Source organism: Anolis carolinensis, chromosome 1 (genome assembly GCF_035594765.1).
Source record: "Anolis carolinensis isolate JA03-04 chromosome 1, rAnoCar3.1.pri, whole genome shotgun sequence".
Taxonomy (NCBI): Eukaryota; Metazoa; Chordata; class Lepidosauria; order Squamata; family Dactyloidae; genus Anolis; species Anolis carolinensis.
The window spans coordinates 88441948-88465872 of NC_085841.1; the positions used below are offsets into that span (position 1 = coordinate 88441948).

At 39.7% G+C, this 23925-nt stretch overlaps 1 protein-coding gene across 1 annotated transcript in view; it reads right to left on the reverse strand.

Annotated features, from left to right (window-relative positions):
* Positions 1 to 7996: 7996 nt before the first annotated feature.
* The window catches only part of lama2 (laminin subunit alpha 2), a 630991-nt gene continuing 615062 nt past the window's right edge, over positions 7997 to 23925 (reverse strand). Inside the window, 8 exon segments of the mRNA XM_062978830.1 lie at positions 7997 to 9475; positions 9477 to 9559; positions 13495 to 13717; positions 14838 to 14968; positions 16779 to 16932; positions 19392 to 19547; positions 21554 to 21743; positions 23783 to 23895. Of these exon segments, the coding sequence (XP_062834900.1) occupies positions 9437 to 9475; positions 9477 to 9559; positions 13495 to 13717; positions 14838 to 14968; positions 16779 to 16932; positions 19392 to 19547; positions 21554 to 21743; positions 23783 to 23895 (1089 nt within the window). The 3' untranslated portion in view covers positions 7997 to 9436.

The window sequence follows — 23925 nt, forward strand, 5'->3', positions numbered from 1 at the left end:
AATACTTATGGTTCCTTCTGAGGATGAAACGTTTGAAGGGTTCTCTAGCGATGAGGAGTCCATGCTGGAGAAAAATGGGTTAACAGAGAGTAGAGGAACTAAAAGGTCAACTCGGAAGCAAGAGTCAGATGAGGAAAGGGAAAGGAAGAAGATCCAGGATCTACTTACTGCTCCCATGGAAGATGAAACATTTGAGGTTTTTCTGGAATGATGGGTCTGGGAGTGAGATGGAAAGTGCTGCAGATTGGACTCAAGTAAATGTATGTGCAGAGCCAGTTTCTGGGAGTGCATCAGGGGATTGGCAAACTACTGATACACCAGGGACATGGGGAGATCTAAGTCTTGAACAAAGATGGAGGGACTGGAGGGATGATGGGCAAGGTTCATGTATGAGGTCAAGATCAGCTGTGGATAATGATGACAGGGCGGAGGCCTCAACATCGTCGGATAAGTTAAAAGTGGAGTTGGAAGTAAAGACTCTTTTGCAGAAGCCAAGGTGTCGTTTTGGACATTGGGTTGTTGCTGCCTGTTCTCCTGTCGGGCTTGGGTCCTGGCTGTACAGCTTCGTATTCCTGAATTCGGTTTGGTTCCTGATGACGGCATCGCTACTCCCGGTTGGTTCTCCTTTTGGTTCCTGAATTCGGCTTGGCTCCTGACGACGGCATCGCTACTCCTGGTTGGCTCTCCTCTTGGTTCCTGAATTCGGCTTGGCTCCTGACGACGGCATCACTACTCCCGGTTGGCTCTCCTCTTGGTTCCTGAATTCGGCTTGGCTCCTGACGACAGCATCGCTACTCCCGGTTGGCTCTCCTTTTGGTTCCTGAATTCGGCTTGGCTCTTGATGGCGACATCGCTACTCCAGGTTGGCTTTCCTTTGGTTTCTGGATTTGGCCTGGCTTTTGGACAACAACATCGCCTGCTCTCGCTACGGGTGTGTGTTTGGCCCTCTCCTGGCTTTCTGTGCCATAGTTGGGTGTGACATTAGTTTCAGTGAACTCTTGGCTGGAGTTAAAACGGATTATCAGCCAGGATAATCCAGATTATTTTCTGTTCCCACATTTTTTTGCCTTTCTTGAAGCAAAGACATTTACTTTTACCGGGAACACTGAAGTTAAGTGTTTCTTAGTTGAGAATATCATTTAATAAACGTTTGTTATCTTTACTCCGTGTGTGGCCTTTTAAGAGGAGTTGTGCTTGGTCACGCTACCTTATCTGGGATGTTATTTTTTCAAAAAACACATTCCTTGACCTAGGGCAGGTTTATAAGATTACCCTGGTCCAATATTGAATACTAATTTTTTTCTATGCATTTGAGAAAGCTTAGAACAATTCATCAATGGACTTGCCTGGTAGAAGAACTATAGAACAATGAAGTTTTAATCTATTTAAAAGGAAGAAGGAAGAGGGATAAGAAAAGCCCTTCCTCTCCTTCTTTCTAATACCTTCTTCCCATTCTCTTTCTTTCTGCCTATTCTTTCAAGGCTTCTTTCTCCCCTTCCTTCTTGCACATTCTTTTTACTCTCTTTCCTCTGTGCATTACATTTGCCAGCAAATCCTTTTGTATTGGTTTCAGGGTCTTGAAAATTGAGGTGCGCATTAGATTCAATGGTGCACTAGATTCGAGTAAATATGGTTATATGGCAGCACCTTTATATGAGGAAGGTTGTGTGAAGTTTCATGGATATGAACTCACTTCTTTGTGTGGAGTATCAGATGATATTAACACCTCAGGCATGAAGTATTTTGATACAGTTGTGGGAGAAGGGTAGAAATAGAAAGATGCAGGTCATAACCCTTGCCTAATAAATAATAATAATAATAATAATAATAATAATAATAATAATAAATGCAATTAAGGCCAAGATCAAAAAATCAGCTGATGACCCAAAATGCAGACTGTGCAAGGAAACCGATGAAACCATTGATCATATCCTCAGCTGCTGTAAGAAAATTGCACAGACAGATTACAAACAGAGGCACAACTATGTGGCCCAAATGATTCATTGGAACTTATGCCTCAAGTACCACCTCCCTGCAGTAAAGAACTGGTGGGATAACAAACCTGCAAAGGTCGTGGAAAATGAACACACAAAGATAGTGTGGGACTTCCAAATCTAGACTGACAAAGTTCTGGAACACAACACACCAGACATCACAGTTGTGGAAAAGAAAAAGGTTTGGATCATTGATGTTGCCATCTCAGGTGACAGTCGCATTGACGAAAAACAACAGGAAAAACTCAGCCGCTATCAGGACCTCAAGATTGAACTTCAAAGACTCTGGCAGAAACCAGTGCAGGTGGTCCCGGTGGTGATGGGCACATTGGGTGCCGTGCCAAAAGATCTCAGCCAGCATTTGGAAACAATAGACATTGACAAAATTACGATCTGCCAACTGCAAAAGGCCACCCTACTGGGATCTGCGCGCATCATCCGAAAATACATCCGAAAATACATACTTGGGAAGTGTTCAACTTGTGATTTTGTGATATGAAATCCAGCATGTCTATCTTGTTTGCTGTGTCATACAATAACAACAACAACAACAATTTATTTGTATTCTGCCCTATCTTCCCGGGGGGACTCAGGGTGGGTTCCAGCATACACAAACACAAAGGCAAACATTCAAAGCCTAGAAACAACCATAACACAGATAAAGGTAAAGGCTTCCCCTTCCAGCACTGAGGGGTGGTGCTTAGCTCCACATCTAAGCTGAAGGGCCTGTGTTGTCCGTAGACACCTCCTAGGTCATGTGGTCGGCATGACAGCATGGAGCGCCATTATCTTCCCACTGAGGCAGTACCTATTGATCTCACATTTGCATGTTTTTGAACTGCTAAGTTGGCAGAAGCTGGGGCTAACAGCGGGAACTTACCCCATCCCACGGATTCGAACCGCCAACCTTCCTGTCAACAAGTTCAGCAGCTCAGTAGTTTAACCCACTGTGGCTCCTTACATCATCATAGGGCTGAGTTAGGAGTTACAAGATTGAGCTCCACATGTGCTCACTTAACAGTCAGGAACATTTAAATATTCTGGAACTGGTTTTTGGGTATTCCTATTTCTAGGCCATTTAATCATTGGGATTTACTTATTTGTTGAATATCATTATGAAATAGCTATTGGAATTTTATACACTATCAACAAAGATTCAATTCTGCAATCATAGTGTCTACCTTTATGTTTAATCTAGTCACTAGTTTTATTTCAGAACACATTAGAGCGCAACCCTATATATGTCTGCTTAAAAGTAAGTCTTACTGAATTCATCGGGGCTTACTGTGAGTTAAGAGAGTGTAGCATTCCAGCACAGAAGGCATTTAATATTCTGCCAATAGGCCTGAGACACTTGAATGCTTTCACATGCCACATGCTCTAAAGGAGATGAAGCATCAACTACCACCACTGGGACTATTTCTTGGTGCCATTATCCATACAGTTAAAAGACAAGACTCTTAAGTGAAATTATATAAATCATGCAATTAAACTGTTCAGAGTTATATCTCAGTTCTTATTAAAATCAATAGCAAATTGCCTGCCGCATTAGGGTACTCGCTTATCAAAGCCAAGCACTGTCGAGCTCACTTATCAAAGCCTATTTAATATTTCCTTGTTGGGAGAAGAGGTATTTGTTTTAAAGTGATCATCCCAGCATGGCAAATCAATGATCCTCTGCAAGCAATAAGCCAGATAGTCAGCAGAGCTGTCATAAAGCATGTGCTGCTACAAGCATTTCAGACATTTTATAGGTTCCTATGCGAGCAGGAAGTGACAGTGTGGCAGAGATCTTTAAGCCTCGCCATGGCTGAGTTGTCCCAAGTACTAACAAGGATATTTAAATGTATCATTCTGCTCTAGTTCTATTCCATTAGAGTAGAAAATGAAATTGACTTGTTCTGCTTGGCAAAGTTGCCTCATTCCACAGTGCTACCTTCTAATGAGCTTTAGAAAGGCTTTGACTTTGAATCAGAACTATAGATAACTGGTTGCAATGTGAATGGCCTTGGGATGTCTGCACTAGGTACAGCGTTAGGACTATGCTGTCTGCCAGTGCTTAAATCCACAGGAAAAGGTTGTGCACACACACATATTTCATGTCATCTATTGTTACAATATCAGGTGTGAGATTGCTTTAGGCCCCCAACACAAACCATACCGCCTAACTGGATGAATTGGGGGAAAAAATTGGTCACAATTGCTTTGATTATAGCAGTTGGGTTGGAGCTTGATCTAGGCATTGACCAGCTCACATCTGGCTGATAAGCTTGCCCTCTGGCTCACTCTTGGAGGTCCATCAGGGGACCATCAAGGTGCCAGTCAGAGCCTCACTCACACGAGATATGTCCTGGTCCCCAGCCCCTCTGACCCTCTCCCCCCCCCCCCCCCACATACGCAATGGGGATTTCCACTGCGGATCCTAGCCAAGCTGGAAATATCTGTCCCAGATCCAGGACCTATGCCAAACACTCTAACAGTTATGATGGAGAACACTGGAAAGAGGATGGATGGGTGTGATGTGTCCAATGAAATGACTGCCAAGGCTGGGGGATGTGACTAGAAGACATACCTTCTGGGAGGACATGATTGAAAACATCTGGCACATTGTGGTGTTTCTAGCCTGTCCTCAGCCAACCAATCAGTTTAAACCTGGAGGTTTAAACTGACTGGTTGATTTCACCACATGAATGCCATAGGGTAGCCTGGGAGTCCTGGGCTGGGGAGACACCAAGCAGCAGCAGATGCAGCCAGAGCACCCACCACTGTAAGTTGGGTGGGTGCTATTTTACTGAGCATTTACAGCAAGCATATTCTTTCACAAGGGTTACGGGCTCAGAATCGCTGCAAAAGTGGAAAAACCCCAAATAAAAAATATCTGCCATTTTTTTTTTTACCTGAGAGAACAGTTCTTTAGGTCTTCCAGTACAGCTCTATGGTCAACTTCTTGTCATGCTTGAAAACCTATATATGTCTAGAGAGAATATATTAATAATTCCGCAAATAATCAAATGATTCCCAGGTGCCCCTTCCAATAACTAAAAAAGTCCTGTTTAAAGTTACATGCTCTGCTGGCTATTGTCAAAAATACACATCGTCCTGGGCTAAATAAACCATATAGCTTGATTTTGTATAAAGCCTATTTAGGTATTACTTATCCTGTTTGAATCAACATTCAAAAAAAGTAATCCATAGCCCTCTCTCCTTCATCACTTTCTCCAGATGGAAATTATCTTAGGTGGAAACTGGCAGCTTTGAAAAGGAAACATTCTTGTGTGTAAAAGATGTTTCCACAAAAGGAAAGAACCCCAGAATCGCTGATATCTTTGCTCCTGTGAAGGCTCTCCACACAATCTCTTCTTCAGACTTTTTATTTTCCACATGAGGAGAATAGTGGTAGAAGAAGAGGGTACATGCTTCCTCTTTTCAGGCTGATCCAAGCTAGGATGCTAATGCCTGAATAGGGCTTAAGTCATTCTCATCATTCATAGGGATGTTGAACAATTTCTTGCATTATTTTGAAGCAAACAGGACCAGATGAAAGTAAAGCTATGTGTTCCCTAGCAACCATGTATGCCATCTGGCCAAGCATAATCTCTTTTTGGCATAATGGAACTGATAAACAGTTGGTGCCACAACAAACTCAAGACTTCTCAGTGAATAGTGAAGAGAACACTCAACAAAAATTAAACATTAACACCACATAGAATATGTGCTCCCATTTCTCTTGTATATTTCATATAATTAATGTGTGTTTGTCTGTGGCTGTGTGTACAAAATGCTTGCAGCTTTATGAAACTGCCACGTGAAACCTTGATTATCCAGTTTACTTGACTCTTGATATAAGAATAGCCCAATGACAAATTCTAAAAGTGCTATTCCTGCCTTTTAGCAGATCTTAGTTTAGCCAATAGTTAGATGTCAAACTTCCTAAAAATGTCAGACAGATGTGGATCTAAGCACAAACAAAAATGTCCCACTGTGTTGGTCAGTATTGGCCAATTGTACTAACAATTGCTGGCATGTTGAACTTATATGATGGTGAACAAAGATAAATTTGAGACTGAGATTGTCATCAAAATGTAACTTGTAGCAATATTTGGAAGACCTAGGGCATGCTTGGCTTGGTTGTGCTTATTAGTAAAGGCAGCCTGAAGCAAAGAAATCACCATATTAAATTAAGAAAAGAAAGGAGATGGCGTGTTATTCAGTATAATTAATTTGCAGCATGGAAAAAGTGACATCGCTTGAGACTCGGTATTTGCTTTCATTATTAGAGAGATGCTCTCAATTAAGACTACACAATCTCAAATGATTAGTTTAATTTGTCTTCATATTAATTTTGTTCCAGAACAGATGAAAAATAAAATACTGTGGGTGGGATGTGGGGTCATACTAGGAGGTTTTAAAAATTCATTGAAGAGCAGTTTCAGAGAAAAATTTTTTTCCATATCAGGAGCAACTTGAGAAACTGCAAGTCGCTTCTGGTGTGAGAGAACTGGCCATCTGCAAGGACGTTGTCCAGGGGATGTCTGGATGTTTTGATGTTTTCCATCCTTGTCGGAGGCTTCTCTCATGACCCCGCTTAGAGCTGGAGCTGATGGAGCTCATCTGCACTCTCCCTGGATTGGATTTGAACCGGCAGCCTTCAGGTCAGTAACCAAACCTTCAAGTCATAAGTCCTGTTGGCACAAGAGTTTAATCCACTGCGCCATTGGGGACTTCTCAGAGAAAAGATACAGAGACATTATGGAAGTGCCTTTCTGTTCTGAATGCTGTGTGTGTACATGGGCTCCTAACAAACTATTCAATGCACACCTAGATTGACCCTTGCCGAAAATGATATGACAGTGTGACAACAGCAGCACTAGCCATTTTCCGGGCCTACCTCTAATTCTGTGTCTGACTCTGAGGAAGGACATCCTAAAAACCAGACATTAAGGCCTGGCCAGCTCTCGAGAGCTTGTTGAAATCTTTACCAGAGTACTTTTTCTTACTAAACACTACAGGGAAATTTCCCCTTTGAATTACTTTTCTTTCTTCAGCAAGTGCTGAGAGAGCACATAGAGATATTTGCTTGTTCTAAGAAAGTCCTCAGAATGACCCAGGGAGAGGGCAGGGCATCAGTTGGAGATGATGTAGTGGTGGCAATAAGGCAGTTCTGGGTGACAAGGGAGTCTTCTTCCCACCTTGTATGGGAGGGTATTTCAGTGCCACTGCATTTAGCTTCCACAGATTGACTAGAAGCAGGCATTGTTGAACTCCTATTGGTGACATGCGTACAGTGGGTCCTTTGTTCACAAATCCTATGGATGCCCAAATCTGTGAATGCCAAAGTTTCTTTAAATATAATCATGTTATAAAATGGTACCTCATATAAAATAGCCAAATCAAGATTCTCTTTTAGGGATGCTATTTTTGGAATATTTTCAAGGCATGGATAGTGGAATCCATTGATGCAAAATCTGTGGATATGGAGGCATGCCATGTAAATGTGGTTTATATACACGTATGTCTAGTTCTTAGCACAATGTCTAAATTAAACCTTCTGCCTTCTGGCAATCCAAACTGCTTCTGCATAACTGTGGAGAGGGAAGCTCAGACAGTGTAGCTCCAAAGGGAAAAGATAGAAGGGTTCACTTTGTCAATGAATGCACTCCCACCTCATCATTTGACCTGCCTCCTGCTCCCTCACCTCTTTACCACTAAAAAGCAGTAACCATTGTTAGAATATCATAAGGGTGGGCTTGGATGGGGCTAGAGGATAGACCCATGTGCAAGGGCAGGGTGAACATGGAATCATGTAGATGGAGCATAATACTCTGTATGGTGAAGGATCTTAGCTAAAATCTACCAGTCTTGAAAAGTTTGCATTTGTGATACCCTCCTTCTTTCCTGCTGCCTTAGCTGATACTAATGTACGTATGTAGTGGGCTAACAGGATTTTGGCCAGTGTGTGAATGCTTCTATTACAATTGTTGAAAAAAACACATACAATTGGATTGCAATTCAAATGATATATTAGAATTTGAGTCCAATATGTTCTTTGTAATAACATTATACAAACCGGTTAGGTAGCAAACATTGCTGTTGTCCTTCCTCTTTCCCCACAAGTATACGACATACCAAGAAAATGCTAAATCTTGTAAATAATGGGAACAGTTCATTACATAAACTTAATACAGAAAGCATTAGCAGAGTGCCCAGAAAACAGTTAAAATCCAGAAACTAGAAGACAATACTACATTGGTGTTTTTTAAAAGATCTAACATCTGTAAAACCGCTTCACCCAGTGATGAGAATTTCCTCATGTTTGTTTGGCTTGGAAGTCCTTGAATTGCAGCACGTTGGGCCTCCACATGCAAAGATGGCTGAGTATCTCCAGACTGAACTTATAGCATCTTGAGATACTATGCTAAAGTGTGTGTTACAGATGTGGAATTGCCTTGTGTACTCTATTTTTCCTTAATAGCACCCAAAAGGAAAAATCTGCATATCCTCTCTTCAGCGAGAGAGACACACACCTATGAGCTCAGCATTCAGGCAGAGTACCCACTGTTGGGAGAAGTAATGACTACCTGATGATTCCCGAGAAGTGCCTTTCTTGTTGCCAAATACATGAAGTAAAAATAGTATACACAATGTTCTTTAAATTTATTCCCACTTTTTTGTTTGCAAATAGAACTTGAATACATATGAGACCAGATCATTGGCTCCTCTTGGAAGTCATGTTACAAATCCAAGTAAAATGCATTAGTCCTTCCTACAAAACTTCCTGAAATGACTACACCATGAGGATGGCACATATAGAAAGCCAAAGAAGCCACAGATCCAGTAACTTGTTCATCCATTTTAACTATTTTACTGTCTTCAGCCCAAATCACATTACAGCTAAAAAATTGAGTTTTGTTTGTATGCCATGTTGTGGCCACAGATTTGGAAGACAACAGCCAGAAGGTCTGAAATAGTAAAGCCCAAGGGGCAATGACACTAGCCCAGCTGGTTCCTTCTATAGCTGAGTGAGTAGGGCTGTGCACATACACAATGCCTCTTGAAACTTAAAAACATCCACAGAATGGGAGTATGACTTACTTTACACTTTGGGAAACAAGGATATGCAATTACACTACTTGAAACTCTTCCACACTGAGGGGGAAAGGGTCAGAAATCACACAGGAGGATCTTTCTGCTTTATTTATTCCATGGGAAACAGTTTCTTGTCTTTAAAAGCACACTTTGAAGTAGCACCATTTTAAAAATATCATAGGTTTAAGTCAAAAATATTTGTAAAATGCCTTTTTAATGACAAAGGCACTGTATATGTATCAGATTCTTGAAACATGTGAGGCCCTCCTTTTTTGTTCTTTTCAAGAGGCTATTCCTATATCATAGCTGGATGATGTCGTGTCAATTTGCTGGGCATGAAAGAGGTTGGACTCCCTTTATCTCCAAGGCTTTGCTGAAGTTAATCTCCAACGGCTTAGATGTCCCCTTGGTGAGTTTCAGCGATTTAATACATCCTTTGAAACGGATGTTAGTGGTCAGACCAAACTGGTGTAACCCATCTGGGAAGGGTGAGAGAAAGGGGGGGGGGAGAGAAAAGAAAGTAATTTATTATCCAGCCTCTTTCTCCTAAAAGGAAACATTTTCATTCTTTTTCTGGACACTATTTGTGAATAGAAGCCCATATTGGCAAGATGACAGAGTTTTCTGTTCACACAACTTACTGGCAGCTGTGAAAGAAACCTTTAAAACAAGGGATTTTTGCACTATCCATGTGCTTTTAGAATTGTTTTTTTCATTTGGTTGTTTAAATGTGAAGATTTGTTTAACCATGTTTTGGCAGAAATCATACAGTAGGGTCACATTGCAGAGTTCCCTGCATGTAGAGTTATGCATTCATTATGCTATACAACCCTTGGCTGTGATTTGTCGATCAGCTACATAAACTACTTTAGTTATATAGCTAAAAGGTGTCTCTCATCTCAACCCCTGTAATCCTGATTTATCAGGCAGCAGCCACTGTAACAAATTGGGGATCTTCTCTTCCCTGAATTGGGATGCAGAACATAAACATTTCCACTTCCCCTTCTGTAAGTAATTTCCTGTGTGACAAACAGAAGCAGGATCCCTGCTCAATTCCTTCTTGCATCAGAGTTTGCTTGTGTGTGTATATGTGTGTATGTATGTATGGGTTAATGTCAGTCTAGTATATTCCAACTGACAGGAAAGCAAACACATCTTTCTTCTAGCTGCTGCTGGCCATTAAATCAGGATTGAGGAACTTTTACAATTCCTGCATATTCCCGACTCTATTGAATAACTAGTATTTGTGAATAAGAACAGTCAGTAATATATAACTGTTGGTTATGCATTTGTAGCTATTGCCATGAATTCTAGCCCTTATGCTGAATGGCAAAGTTGCATAGCTGAATGTGCACTGCATGAAAATTAGCCTTCATATGTGCAACAGTGAACATAATGGCTCAACATGCACAACTGTAATCAACTTTCAACTTAATGCAAACTTTTAGCACTGGGCAAAAAATGTCCAACCATCTTCTGAAAGTAATCTACTGCAAAAGATGCCAGCATTTGAGCTGTTTTTTCTCAAATGTTTTGTTGAATTATGTCTTGAATCCCATTTATGGGAGGCAGGTGAGATATAAAAGATACAATTTTTATTAGCTGTGTTTGTTCACTAGGATTTTCTAGCTTGATATGGGATAGTGCTTCTGTAGCTTTAATTATTAACTATTAACACACCCTGGGACAGGAAGATTTAAAGTTCTGTCCATTGCAACCTTCCCATATCCTTCTTTTAGGTGCTGCTTCCACCAATGTGGCCAGTAGTGAGCACGGGAAGGAGAGTGTGTGGAGAAAGTGACACTGCTGCTATGAAAAAAACAATTCACTGTGTCCTCCTGTGTCCTCCTAGCAAATAGTTGGGAAGGAGCTAAACCACTAAAAGGTGCGGTTTGAGGATGAGGTAAAAAATGGACTGATGAAACTACAATCTCTCTTCCTCATCAAACAAGTAGCTGTGTCAGCAACATTAAGAGGAGGAACGAAGGGGAAGGGGAAAAAAAGAGAAGTACAGCAGGCCCTTTAGGATGAATTGATTTTTATTCTTGCACAAGTTTTCATAGATATAAGCCCACTACTTCAACTGCAGTATTGAGTGGCCTCAGGCATAAAGCATATTTATACAGTTATGGGAGTTGGAGAGAATGTAATAGGATCCTCAAACCATTAATTGTAATGCTCCCATTCAATGCACATAAATTGGCATCCTGTATGTGGTACAGTAGAGTCTCACTTATCCAACTCTCGCTTATCCAACATTCTGGATTATCCAACGCATTTTTGTAGTCAATGTTTTCAATATATCGTGATATTTTGGTGCTAAATTAATAAATACAGTAATTACTACATAGCATTACTGCGTATTGAACTACTTTTTCTGCCAAATTTGTTGTCTAACATGATGTTTTGGTGCTTCATTTGTAAAATCATAACCTAATTTGATGTTTAATAGGCTTCTCCTTAATCTCTCCTTATTATCCAACATATTCGCTTATCCAACATTCTGCCAGCCCGTTTATGTTGGATAAGTGAGACCCTACTGTATATGCAAACAGAAGTCAACCTTGTATGTCTTTTTGGAGGGCACCTGGTGTGTGTGTGTGTGTCAGTGTGGTGGTTAATATTCCCTTATTCCCTCTGCAGTGACCAAAGCACTCAGGTAGGCAATCCATGCCTTGTGGAGAGTGGGGAAATATCTGACCAAGCTAGATGTAAAATGATTACATCATGTGCTGATAACTTTGAAGCATTCAATGCAATCATTTCCCATCTGGCTCCAGGGACATAGCCAGATGGTTTCTCTGATCTCCCCTCACTCTCCACCAGGAGCAGACTGGTTATTGGGGAGCTGCAGAAGTTCTACATTAAGTATGGAGTTAATAATATAGTGCAATTCTGCAAGGAAAACCAGTATGCTACAATGGATGCTGACCAGTCTCCTGCTGGATTCTATGGAACAGCCTAGCAGATGGTTGGTTACAAAACCTTCATCGTACCACTCATCTACCTCTGCTACAGTAAAAACTGACTAGGTCATAGGGTTGTGCACGGATCTGTTTTGAAAAACGGACTCCGATTGATCCGGCTGGTTCGGCCAGCCATAATGGCACAGGCTCTGCTGCCATTTTTCCCCCAGCTGCAACAAACCATGTGGCTGCTGAAAACTACTGCTTTCGGTTTCTTTCAGTGTGGAGAGGCAGCCACGGGCAGGCACACGGGTTTCCCTGTGAACCTTGCCTGTTGAACCAATCATGTCTTTTAGCTAAGCTGTGCTTCAATTTTTCTGTTGTGAGCAGGCTTCTTAGAGAGACAGATCTGTGATCTAAATTCTCAGTGTCACTTGCAGCTCTGCATTGGCTTACTTTTTGACTCAAATAGCAATAAATAAGCAATTTACTGCCATGGGCAGTGCCCTTTACAGGAGGCAAGCTTCAAATGTGGGGTAGAGGTATCTTACCATTTCTAAAGCCACTATAAAATGATTAAGTAAAGTATAGCTTTTTGTAAGAATGGCTAATGCTCCTTCAGGTGGTGTGGCTCTCATTGAAATAAGTAACTCAGCTTCAGCTTCACTGAAAGGGTTTTGAGGACAAAGGATCCCAGAAAGGGTGGTTTCTTAACTCTGGTGTTTTTAATCCAGTTCTAAATAAAGGATATAAGGACAAATGATGACAGAAAGGGTGATTTCTTAATATTGATGCCCAAAAAATGATGGGAAGGGGAGCCCAGGAAGCCCCCCCCCAATTGCTGCCAATGGGCCGGATTAAAAATGATTTTTTCGGCTTGCTGGATCAAAAATGTATTTCTGTCCTCAGGTATTCAGGAGGCTACCAAAAAACAGATCAGGCCCCCCACCAAAATCAGGACACCAAAACAGATTATGGTTTACCCAAATTGCACAACCCTACTAGGTCAGCCATTTGCAGAAAGGGTGTCAAATACATACTTTCAGGCAGGGCTGGCAATGTCCAAGAAATAAACATCTGCCCCAGAGGGCTGAGGTGAAGGGCAATATGACAAAGACTACAGAGAGACATGGATCACCCAATGGTATATTGAGCCAGGCAGGATGCCACCAGAGTTTCATGCTTCACAGAGACATACCAAGGAAGGAGTCTATATAAGAACCAAACAGATATCTGGTTGCCCAACCAATGGGGCCTCCCTGTTCCCCACAATTTACTCTACTGCTGCCAGGACTACATTGTCCAATTACTCATGCTGGAAAGGGGTACAATTGTTTGCTCAGTCTTGGGATGACCCTGAGTGTTGGCAGCAGTAAACATGAGCTTCCCCTTCCTATTATTTATCAGTTGTGTTCTTAGGACTAATTCCAGATAGCATGCACCCCTTACAGTTCTTGATCCCATGAAAAATACTTCTAAATTACTGGGTGTCAAGGTTATATACTCACCAGGATAGCCTCCAACAAATACAGGATCATTAGTATCTGCTGAAGTGGAAGCTGTATTGGGGCTGATAGCTTCCACATGGTGGCCATCCACAGTTAGCATTAAGCGGTGTTTTGCCTTGTGTGCAATAACCTTGTGCCACTGCCCATCACACAAGCTACCTGTTATTGCAGGCTCATAGATGGCAGAAAACCGACCTGCACCATTATCGACATGGAACATCACCTGGGGGGGGGGGGGGAATCACAAAAACAATTAGGGAAAACCAATTAGCTGTACAAATAAAGTAAAATAGTAATCTGCTAACTGCAGGCTTGGCTGCTGTGATGTTAGATCCAATCTGCCTTAAAGGTAAAGCCTAATGCAGAGTATATGAAGCATGGTTATGGTATTGCTATATAAATCTGTTATACTGTTACATGACATGCTCATCGTATTCTTTCTCCTGCCATTAAATGCAATAGTTCCTCAGTTATACTCTTCAGCAAGAGCAGTGATTAAATACTTAATCAACATAAATGTATGAAATTGCACTGTACTCAGAGATCCACTTGAAATTAATTTGTAGCTGAAGGACCAATCTTGGCAGGAATGTTCAGAATTACGGGCAATACACTTGCCAGTTTATTGCTGCCAAACTCTAAAATGGGTAATCGACATAAAATAGTGTTTCAGCAATGGGTTTGATGATTACAGTGTTTGCACAAACTAAAACAATTTGGAAAATGTCTATTAAATGCAGAGCAGTGTATGAAGACTAGTGGTGTCCATGAGGAATATTTTAATTGAGCAATGAAAAGATCTTTAAAAGGCAAAGTGAAGTTTCATTATAGGGAATCTTGGTAATCTATCCCTGCCAACCTCATTTAGGAGTTAAAGTGACACATCAATAGTGAAAATAAAACTGGCTCTGATCTATATGTCAAAGTAACATTAATATATAGATGACACCAAGAGTTTTGAAAAGCGAATTTTTAGATCACATCTCAGATTCCTGGCTATGCTAGGAGTATTGTCTAAAATATCTTTCTAAAATCTGTATTTTAGGCTGATTTTTTAAAGACTAAAATGCTTAAGAGTTATGGTTATGTTGGCAAGGGGTTTCTGGAAGATATTGTCTTTAAAACTATTTTTTCCAAGCTATAGATTTCAACATTGTAATAACTAAAATATGTCCTTTTCTGTGCCTCAGAAGAAGTAAGGCATAATTACAGCCAGCAAATATAGTGATGGGGTTTTTCTGTCCCTAAGGGTGCAACGATATGAGTGATCTTGAAAGACAGTCTTATAAGATGATTCAGAAGGAAAAAGTAATGTTGCCCATTTGTGATAGTTCCATACTCACATTTTCATCCACCAACTCGATGCCAAGCCCATCCATTTTCTGGCTGCTGATCCCCAACAGAACACCATTTGGCCGAGTAGTGCGGAAGTCAAATTCTATGTGTAGATCTAACCCCACTCTAAATGTTCCAACTGATAAAAGAGGAAAAATAGGCAGCAGAAAATATAGCGCTCTAAGTAATATCACTCAATACCTTTTTCTGTGTTACACAAAAGAATGTTATTCACATTGATCGATATCACCTGTTGGCTTTCACTCAAAAATATTCTTGGACGTAGTTTTGCTATGATACCTTTCCTGCAGCAGATAGATGAATTTACCGAAGGAGAAATGCTGGCACAATGTCTGAAAAGTGCATCCTCTGAGAAAAAAAGCACTGGCCCTTAGTGGTACGGGCTGGCTGGAAGCACTTCTACTCCTGCAACTCTATAACTGAGAGCCTCTCCACTAATTGGAATCTTTTTTTTATTTATGCAGCTCCTAAAAACATAGGCAAACCTTCTTCCTGTGTACAAACCTTGTTCCTTGTTCCGCCTTGAGCCCCCTATGGGGTGAGAAAAGCAGGGTATAAATGAAGTAAATAAATAAATTGAGTCCAGCAATCATATGGCCATTTTAAGTCCCATATACAACTCTCTAGTACAGTGATTCTCAACCTGTGGGTCCCCAGATGTTTTGGCTTTCAACTCCCAGAAATCCTAACAGCTGGTAAACTGGCTGGGATTTCTGGGAGTTGTAGGCCAAAATGCTTGGGGACCCACAGGTTGAGAACCACTGCTCTAGTACTTCTTTGAACCTTTGTAATAGGGACACCTGCTGGTGCATTAGCCATGTGGACAAAATAGGCAGGCTGTTTCCACTGCTGATCTTCTTCTATTTATATCCCACTTTTTTCTTGTAACAAGATATTAGATTTCAATTCCTTAAACTAAATATCTGTTGTTTGCATGGGGAATTGTACTAAGCCTTTGAAATTCCACTGCAAATTATTCAAAACTGAGTGAGAATAAGACAGTCCTCATGTCATCATTGGACTGTAGCTCTCAAAATTCCTCACCATTGGCCATGTTGACTGTAGCTGCTTTTTACAACATCTGGAGGGAGACATGATGATCCCTGCCTGAATCAAAGTAGGGTAATGCAAATGTCAGAAAGGATATAGAATTGGATATGGTGCTATGGGGATGTGCATGAAAAGAGATTGGAGGTAAGCTGGAATACTTGCACCAGGCAGAGAAGACATGAGAAGTTGTGTGAGTTTGAGACTTCATACATGTATGTGACTGAATGAGAGACTGTCTGAATCTCCTCAAAGGAAAACACAGGTATGTGGGCATAGGCTTGGATCCTAAATTGCCCTTCAGTTCATGCAAGGAAGAATGTGCTTTCCAGCACCTCTCTTTCCCCTCTGCACCCCCAAGCCCAACAGACTCCACATCTTTACTAAGGTTCTCCCAAACTCCAGAAACAGACACGTATGGGAAGATGCATGAGTGGCTGAGTGGAGGAAAGAGTTCTTGTACAAATGGGAATTTTAAAAAGACAAATCAGGATCCAAGTCACAGTCATTCAAGGAATAAAACAATTTAAAGTGTAAATCTATTCAGATTTGCAGAGGAAGTATAGTTATGATTGCATAACTAATCTTAAATTGTAATGTTCTTAGAAAGACTTTAAAAACATTTTACTTGTCCTGAGTTATCAAAAAAACAACAACACCACAATAACCAAGCACAACAGCTATAATGCTGTGGAAGTCCAGCTATTGTTGTCTTTAAACAAATCCAGCTTGCTCAGAGAGCAACTCCTGCTATTATCATTCCTCTCTTTTATTTTTCAGACTTTATTCTTCCGTGTGTGCATGCTTCCTTTGGCAACTATCTACTTAAGACGGCCTAAAGAATACATTTAGGAAATGCTCTATTTATTGCACAACAGTACCTGCTTTGGCAAAACCTGTTCCTGCAAAGTAGGTTCCTTCTTGTGGATTAACAAAGCACTTTCCAACATTATAACTGGAAGAAGGGTTATCAAGATCAACAGGAGACTCGGTCATTTGGAAATTTCGCATACAGCCATTGATACTGTAGACAACCTGGTGAAAAATAAAGGTGTGTATTATTTACACACAGTTATCTAAAATGTTTGTTTCCTGCAAACTGAAAGGCTCAAATAGGTCACCAGAGAATAGCTAGCATTTATATTCCTCTGTCTTCATGGATGAAACTGAATGAGCTTTTTATGTGACTCTTCTACAAAATGAGAGTATGATAAATCCTGCTTTACTGTATATAGAATTGCAGTTTAAGAATGAATTCACCCACAATGCTGGTCACTTTTTAAAGTCTTAGCAGTGATGATATAAGAATATATGCCAGACCTTAATTCCAGATTTAAAGCAGAAATGTAATATGCCCCATCCTTTTGGAAGCTTTACCAGGATAAATGCACAAAAGGGAACATGTGCATTTACAGTTAGCATTTGTATATCTCAGCTGTATGACAAGAATGGATGGAAATGCCACTGTACAAGCTTGAAAAATCTTTCTGCCTGCCAGAGCCACTTTGATATGTCCAACAGCTGGCTTCCTGTTCTTCCTAATATATGGGCTTATTTATAAGAGATTCACATTCCCTTGCCTCCTATTATCCGACATGGTCAAAGCAACACGATTTTCTTACTAGAATAATTGCATTCTTACTGTTGTGTGTTTTCAAAATATTTGTGTGTAGGGCCATTGGTGGTAGTGGCAGCAGAGAGCTACTATATATTAATATGGTGTTAAAAATAATATTCCTTTGATAGAAGTGCTCCATACAGGACCGCCAACCTATTAATGACTCCAGCATTGTGGATTAAAGGGGATTTAACACTTGGGGTTGCTGTAAGCTACAAGTGTTTTATTAGTTGGAGAAATCTATGGACAATTAAAATAATCATCAGAGGAAGGTCAGTGAAGCAGGGAGGTCCACTGTGTAAAGGCAAATTGACATTTCTTTCTGCTCATTAAAGATTTTGTGGAGTGGCAACCATGAGTGAATTCAGTGTTACTGATAAATCCAATTAGCTACTTCCATGGGGTTTGATATAAAAAGATTTATCAGGGAATATTTAACCACAGCAGTATTTAACCACAGCAGATAAATGTTAGACGTTTTAAAAGGTGCTTTTAGGATGTTTTAAGATATTTTTAAAGATGTTTTAAAGATGTTTTAAGATGTTTTTAAATTATTGATTTTAGCCGGGTCTTGTAAGCCGCCCCGAGCCCTAGGGGAGTGGCGGCATATAAGTTTGAAAAATAAATAAATAAATAAATTACTTTACATCTCTCCAAAAACAAATTTAAATATATTGACTGAGATACTACATTGCATTTGTAGCTATGGAGTTTCAAATGGTGTAAGGAATCAATCCCTGAAACCCATGTTAAACTAAGTCACTCTGAACAATAGAAATCTGCAGCACAGTCAAATAGGGTGCTTTAGGATAATGTTTCCAGCTCCTCCTACCCCCTTATTTTCATTGCATGGTAGGGGGCTGCCTACATTGTTCTGAAGCACTTTGTTTGCTTATGTCTCCATCCCTCAAAGTGGCTCTCTAGAGTTTAAAGTGGGTGTTAGGGAGAATGTAAAACACCTAATACCCACCTTAGGATAATAGTGACTCAGTCATGAATAAAGAGCATCGTAGATCATGGAGTAGTTACAGATCTGTAACTCAAGGTTATGAATCCATAATTACAATGTAGGATGCCAGGGCATGCCTCTTCCTATCTATAACAGACCCAGACAAATGTAATTCTCAGTGACTCTATTCTAAATGGAATTTCCAGGACACAGTCCATTCTGTCCTCTGTAGGTGGTCATGGCTTGTGTGGAAGGGAATCAAGTCACTCAGCCTCACAAATGAGGCTAAGAGTTGGTAGGACAACAAAAATAAAATGCTTATCCTTTGGTTCATCCAGACTCAATAAAAAGTCTTTGATTTTGTTCTTGGTCTTTCTGATTTTATACAGGATGACAATAAATCAACTTGGAGAACTAAAAGCCCCCGGTGGCACAATGGGTTAAATCCTTGTGCTGGCGGTTCGAATCTGGGGAGAGCGGGTGAGCTCCCTCTGCAGCTTCAGCTCCCCATGCAGGGACATGAGAGAAGCCTCCCACAAGGATGGTAAGACATCAAAACATCCAGGCATCTCCTGAGCAATGTCCTTGCAGACGGCCAATTCTCTCATACCAGAAGCAACTTGCAGTTTCTCAAGTCGCTCCTGACATGGAAATAAAACACTTGGAGAGATGGTCTAGAAAGTCAATAATAATACTGGAAGCTGGCAGAAAATAAACTGACATATATAATACATGTATGGATCTGCAAAATAAATTGTAAAGAACAGGAACTGTGAGACTTACTGTGGTCTTTTTTCACAGTACAGATGTACCTTGTATTTTTTTCCCCACAGTATACACACAACATGAATGAAATGGTGGTGACAGTTGATGCAGCAAAAAATCTGCTAGGGCTCTAAAAGAAGAAGTAAAGTTTCCTTTTCTTACCGGGCCAATTCTTTTAGTTGTATAGTTAATGGGCAATCCTCCAACATACAACATCCCCACAACGTCTAAAATATCAGCTTTCTTTGGGCTAGTGGTCCTGTTTGTAGAACCGTCAACTAACAAGACACCTTCTTGCTTGCTCCGGAATATTTTTATCTGAAAAAAGACAGAAAGTTATCTTAATATTACCTTTTATTATGTGCTTTCAAGTCAGCTTCACCCTATGGAAAGCTGATGATAGAGTTTTCCTGGAATTTTCTCCAAGGATGTTGCCATTGTCTTCTTCTGATGCTAAAAAGTGTGCTTTTTAAAAAACACTCTGATGGTTTCCATGGCTAGGCGAGAAAATGTAATCTAACACCCCTTAGGTTAGAATAAATCAGTTTGTAAAGGTGTTTTTAATAACAGAAACCCCCCCCAAATAACAATTGCATTCCTAGGATTTCCTAGCCGGCATGATAACTGGAACTCATTGACCAAAACACTTTGGTCTACAAGCCATCCTTGTGAATAAATAATCTTCACCTAGTTTTTCTCAATCCAGGGATTAAACAAGATTGGATAGCACCTTTAAAATTTAGGCTAACATCTGACATGAAAGAATACCAAGCTACCATTTGGCAGGGCCTTCTCTGTGTTATGTTCACAAAAAGCTGGAAAATGCCACATATGTTCATATGCAATTATGACTTTTTGTGCACATTATTATGATTAAAATTGAATATAAATAATTCCAGCATAGCTTAATTTGTCAACAGTTGATAAATCTGACGTTTCCCTTCATAATTGATATGCCATTGTATATATTACTAGCTATGACAAATGCTTTTAAAGGGGTATTAATGTAGCATTAAACATTAATTAGTTAATGCACTAATCATTAATGCACTAGCAAATATTAATAAATAACTATAGCTGCTATAATGTGTCTTTTTTTGTTCCAGTCTAGTCCCAGAAATGCTGGGATGCTTGAGGTTAATGCTACTTACTCAAAACTTGAAGTTCAGAAACTTGCAGAACATATTGTAGATCAGGCTGCCAAAATTGTAGCATATGGTCTGGAGAGGCAAAAACTCTCTCTCTTGTAGGATCTAATCCTCCTAATGCTAAACTTGTTCTACTGCTGCCAGATGCTCCCAACATCTACTACTCGGTAGTTCCAATAACTAACAAATATATTCTGTAGACTGAATTATACACTTAATAGTGTTGAATCACATTAAGTTGAGGGTGGATACTGCAATTTCCAAAATATATTTCCATCCAGTTAATAACAGGAATATGAAAGATAATGTGGAACTTTGCAGTTTTCCTGAAAGAAAGAAAGAAGCCAAATATGACCAAATAAGCATTGACTACAAATGCTGCCCAAGAAAAACTTTCACGAGGATAAGAGGATGTCAAATAGGAACACGGCAGATTGTAGACATGGTTCCCTTCATGATATTTTTTCCCGTCTCCATTTAGGATAATGGGCAGAAATTCATAAATTGGGTGGGTTCAACGTATGTTTGTCAATTGGAAGCAAAGAGCAGAAACAGCGAAAGTGAAGCATCTGTACATAGGTTAAATATAGAATAAAGCAGTCTTCAATCATTTCAGGATAATGATGCATTTGGGGAAATCCCTCTTTCCACCATATATTTGTATGGGACTAATTGCCATTGTTACAGTCCATGACACAAGCCACTGAGTGGTTCACAAACCACTAACAGAAGACCAAGGACATCAAAAATGGAAGAATTTGACTAATTTGTTTCTAAAAGGGAACATAAGAAGATCCTTGCTGATTCAGGGCAAGAGCCCATTCAGTTCAGTACCATGTTCTGAAAGGCCAACCAGACATCCTTGGCCAGCTCACCAACAGAGTTCTGATAGAAAGCAGCATTTTAAATACAGATGGCATTACCAGAACCACAGGATGAAAAAGTTGTGCTTTTTTGGATTGTTGCCTCCAACAATCATGCCCTTGCATTTCAACAAAATACCTTTCCAAACTCAGGGGGTCCTTTCACACTATACAATTGTGAAAGCTCTGAATAGAACCTTTAAGAGAACCCAAAGCTTTATTCATTGTCGCTGTAATTTTGGCTTTCTTTTTGTTTTGTTTTATTCTACCCGTGAACAAATGTTTTAGCTGTTAGGGCATCTTGATGTCATACCTTGTGCCAGTGACCATCATTGATTTTGCTGGGGATCATTGTGCTGGTGTTCCCATGTCCCAGGTCATAACTGAAGTATGGAAAACCATTCTTTATCTGAACGGTGGCAAAATCAGCATGATTGATCCGGGCCATATAGAAAAGCAAACCATTCTCAGCCTTTGTTCTGAATTCAAATTCAATGGTGAGTCTAAACATTTGGGAAAGTGGGGGAAAAACAAAAAATTAGGAAACATTAATCTGTTTTCTTTTTCATTCTTTCTCATACAGCTAACATTAACAAGGGCAAACTTATTTATGAGACAAATAAAAACAAGGCACCTAATATCCCATTTATGAAATTAGTACTTACTGAAAATACTTGATTCGGGGCTCAAACTAACCATTGATTATATGTTCAGAAAAATAGTTAAGATCACAAGTTGCCCTTCAATCCATAGGGGGCCAATAATTACATTTAAGAGCAACTGACATAACTTGGCTTGCAGTTTGTTTAAATGAATCGGTGTGAAAACTGAATTAGATGTCTGAGGGTGAAAAATATTGGGAGACTTTCCACTGGATTCCATTGGCAAAACATATGAAAAACCCTGGACAAAAATAACTCATGAAATACGATATATTTTTTTTGAATGACACAATACTAGCACAGTGATTCCATTTTCACTGCTATGATAACATTCTATGGAATTCTGGGATTTGGATATTTAGAATCTTCACCCAGGCTGGATCTACACTGCCATATAATCTAGATTATCAAAGCAAATTATCTGATTTGAACTGGATTATGTGAGTCTACACTGTCATACACAGTTCAAAGCAGATAAGATGGATTTTATATTGCAGTATAGAGGGGGGCTTAGAGCACTTTAGTGCCTGCCAGACTATAAATCCCAGGATTCCACAGGATGTGGCTATTGCATTAAAGTAGAATCACAGGGTTAAATGGTGCAGTATAAAAAAAGCATTTTGTTATGCAAGTAGTTTCAGATTGCACAACTGATACATTTAAAGGCCTGCGTAGTTTTGCCATTTGGATTCCCATTAGTGATCCCTTATCATAGTCTGGATATAAGTGCCAATAGGTTTCTTTTAAAAGCAGATTTACAATGCAGGTGGAGTTTATTTCTAGGTACAGCTATGCCATCTAATTCAATGTATGAATAACATCCAAACTAATAAAGCAATTATTAAAAAAGAAACTGAAGTAAAGTTCCAAGGTTGACTTCTATGCACAATTGAAACAGAAGAAATGTGTACAGGTATTCCAAATATTTTAAAAAGCAGTAAAGTACATACAATATAGGCATATTATTCATACTTCAAAATATGGGAAGAAATCTTGCATTGGGAGACATGTGCCCCACAAAGCTGTGACTTTTGTGATATAGCTTTGTGAGGCACGTTATGTCTTCTAATGCAGGTTTCCTTCTAGGAAACTCACCTTATAAGCTATGCAAACTCCCCATAAGAATAATTTCTGAATTGTCAGACAGTGAGAAATGGATCAGCATTAATCTATTTGCTCTTAACTAAATGTGCTGGAATACTGTATACACTTGCAGGGATCAAGGGTCCATGGGGTGCCCTTAAATTATGTCTTTGTAGCATTTCCAATGAAAGGAAAATAGTTGAACACATTGTTACTGATATCTTTGCTCTCCAGCAACCTAGAAATGGTGATGATGCAAGGTTTAGAAGGTATTATTTGCGTCATCGGCTAGAACAGAATTTTGAATTACTTTTTAAAAAAAAGGTAACATGATAGCTAAATAGAATAAAATTCTGTTCATGAACATCTGCGAAGTCCCACTGAGTCACCTTAGAGTTAACTAGTGAGCAAACTCTTATCTAGAATTGCAGTCTTAAATAAATCCAGATAATTAAACCTAGTAAGAAAGAGCTCATATGATATGTATATCTGGTAAATATAGACCAAGTCTTTTTCATTGGCATTTTCCCTTTATTTGTCTTTGTTCCATCAAGCTCTTCAGAAATGAAACACAAAACAAAGAGACATTCTAAGGTTGAAATTTAGTTTCAGGTCAGAAATGTAATTCTTGCATTGAGTTTAGTTAATTCTAGAAGGAGATTTCAGACAGTAATTTGATCATCCTGCTCAGATCTTTGCACTGTAGCCAACTTCTTTAAAACACCCTCTGCAATTTAGCACATAACCACATTACTAGAATTACTATCTTCATCACTTAATCTTGAAATGGGACTTACGTATTTTTTACTTTGGTGTCATCAAATGCAACTGCAATATGACTGTTCCTTGACAGACCAAACTGTTTCGCCCTTTCCAAGGCAATCGGCTCCACATCCACAGCACAATGTTCCTGCAAAACAAAGTGCTCTCATAATCTTTT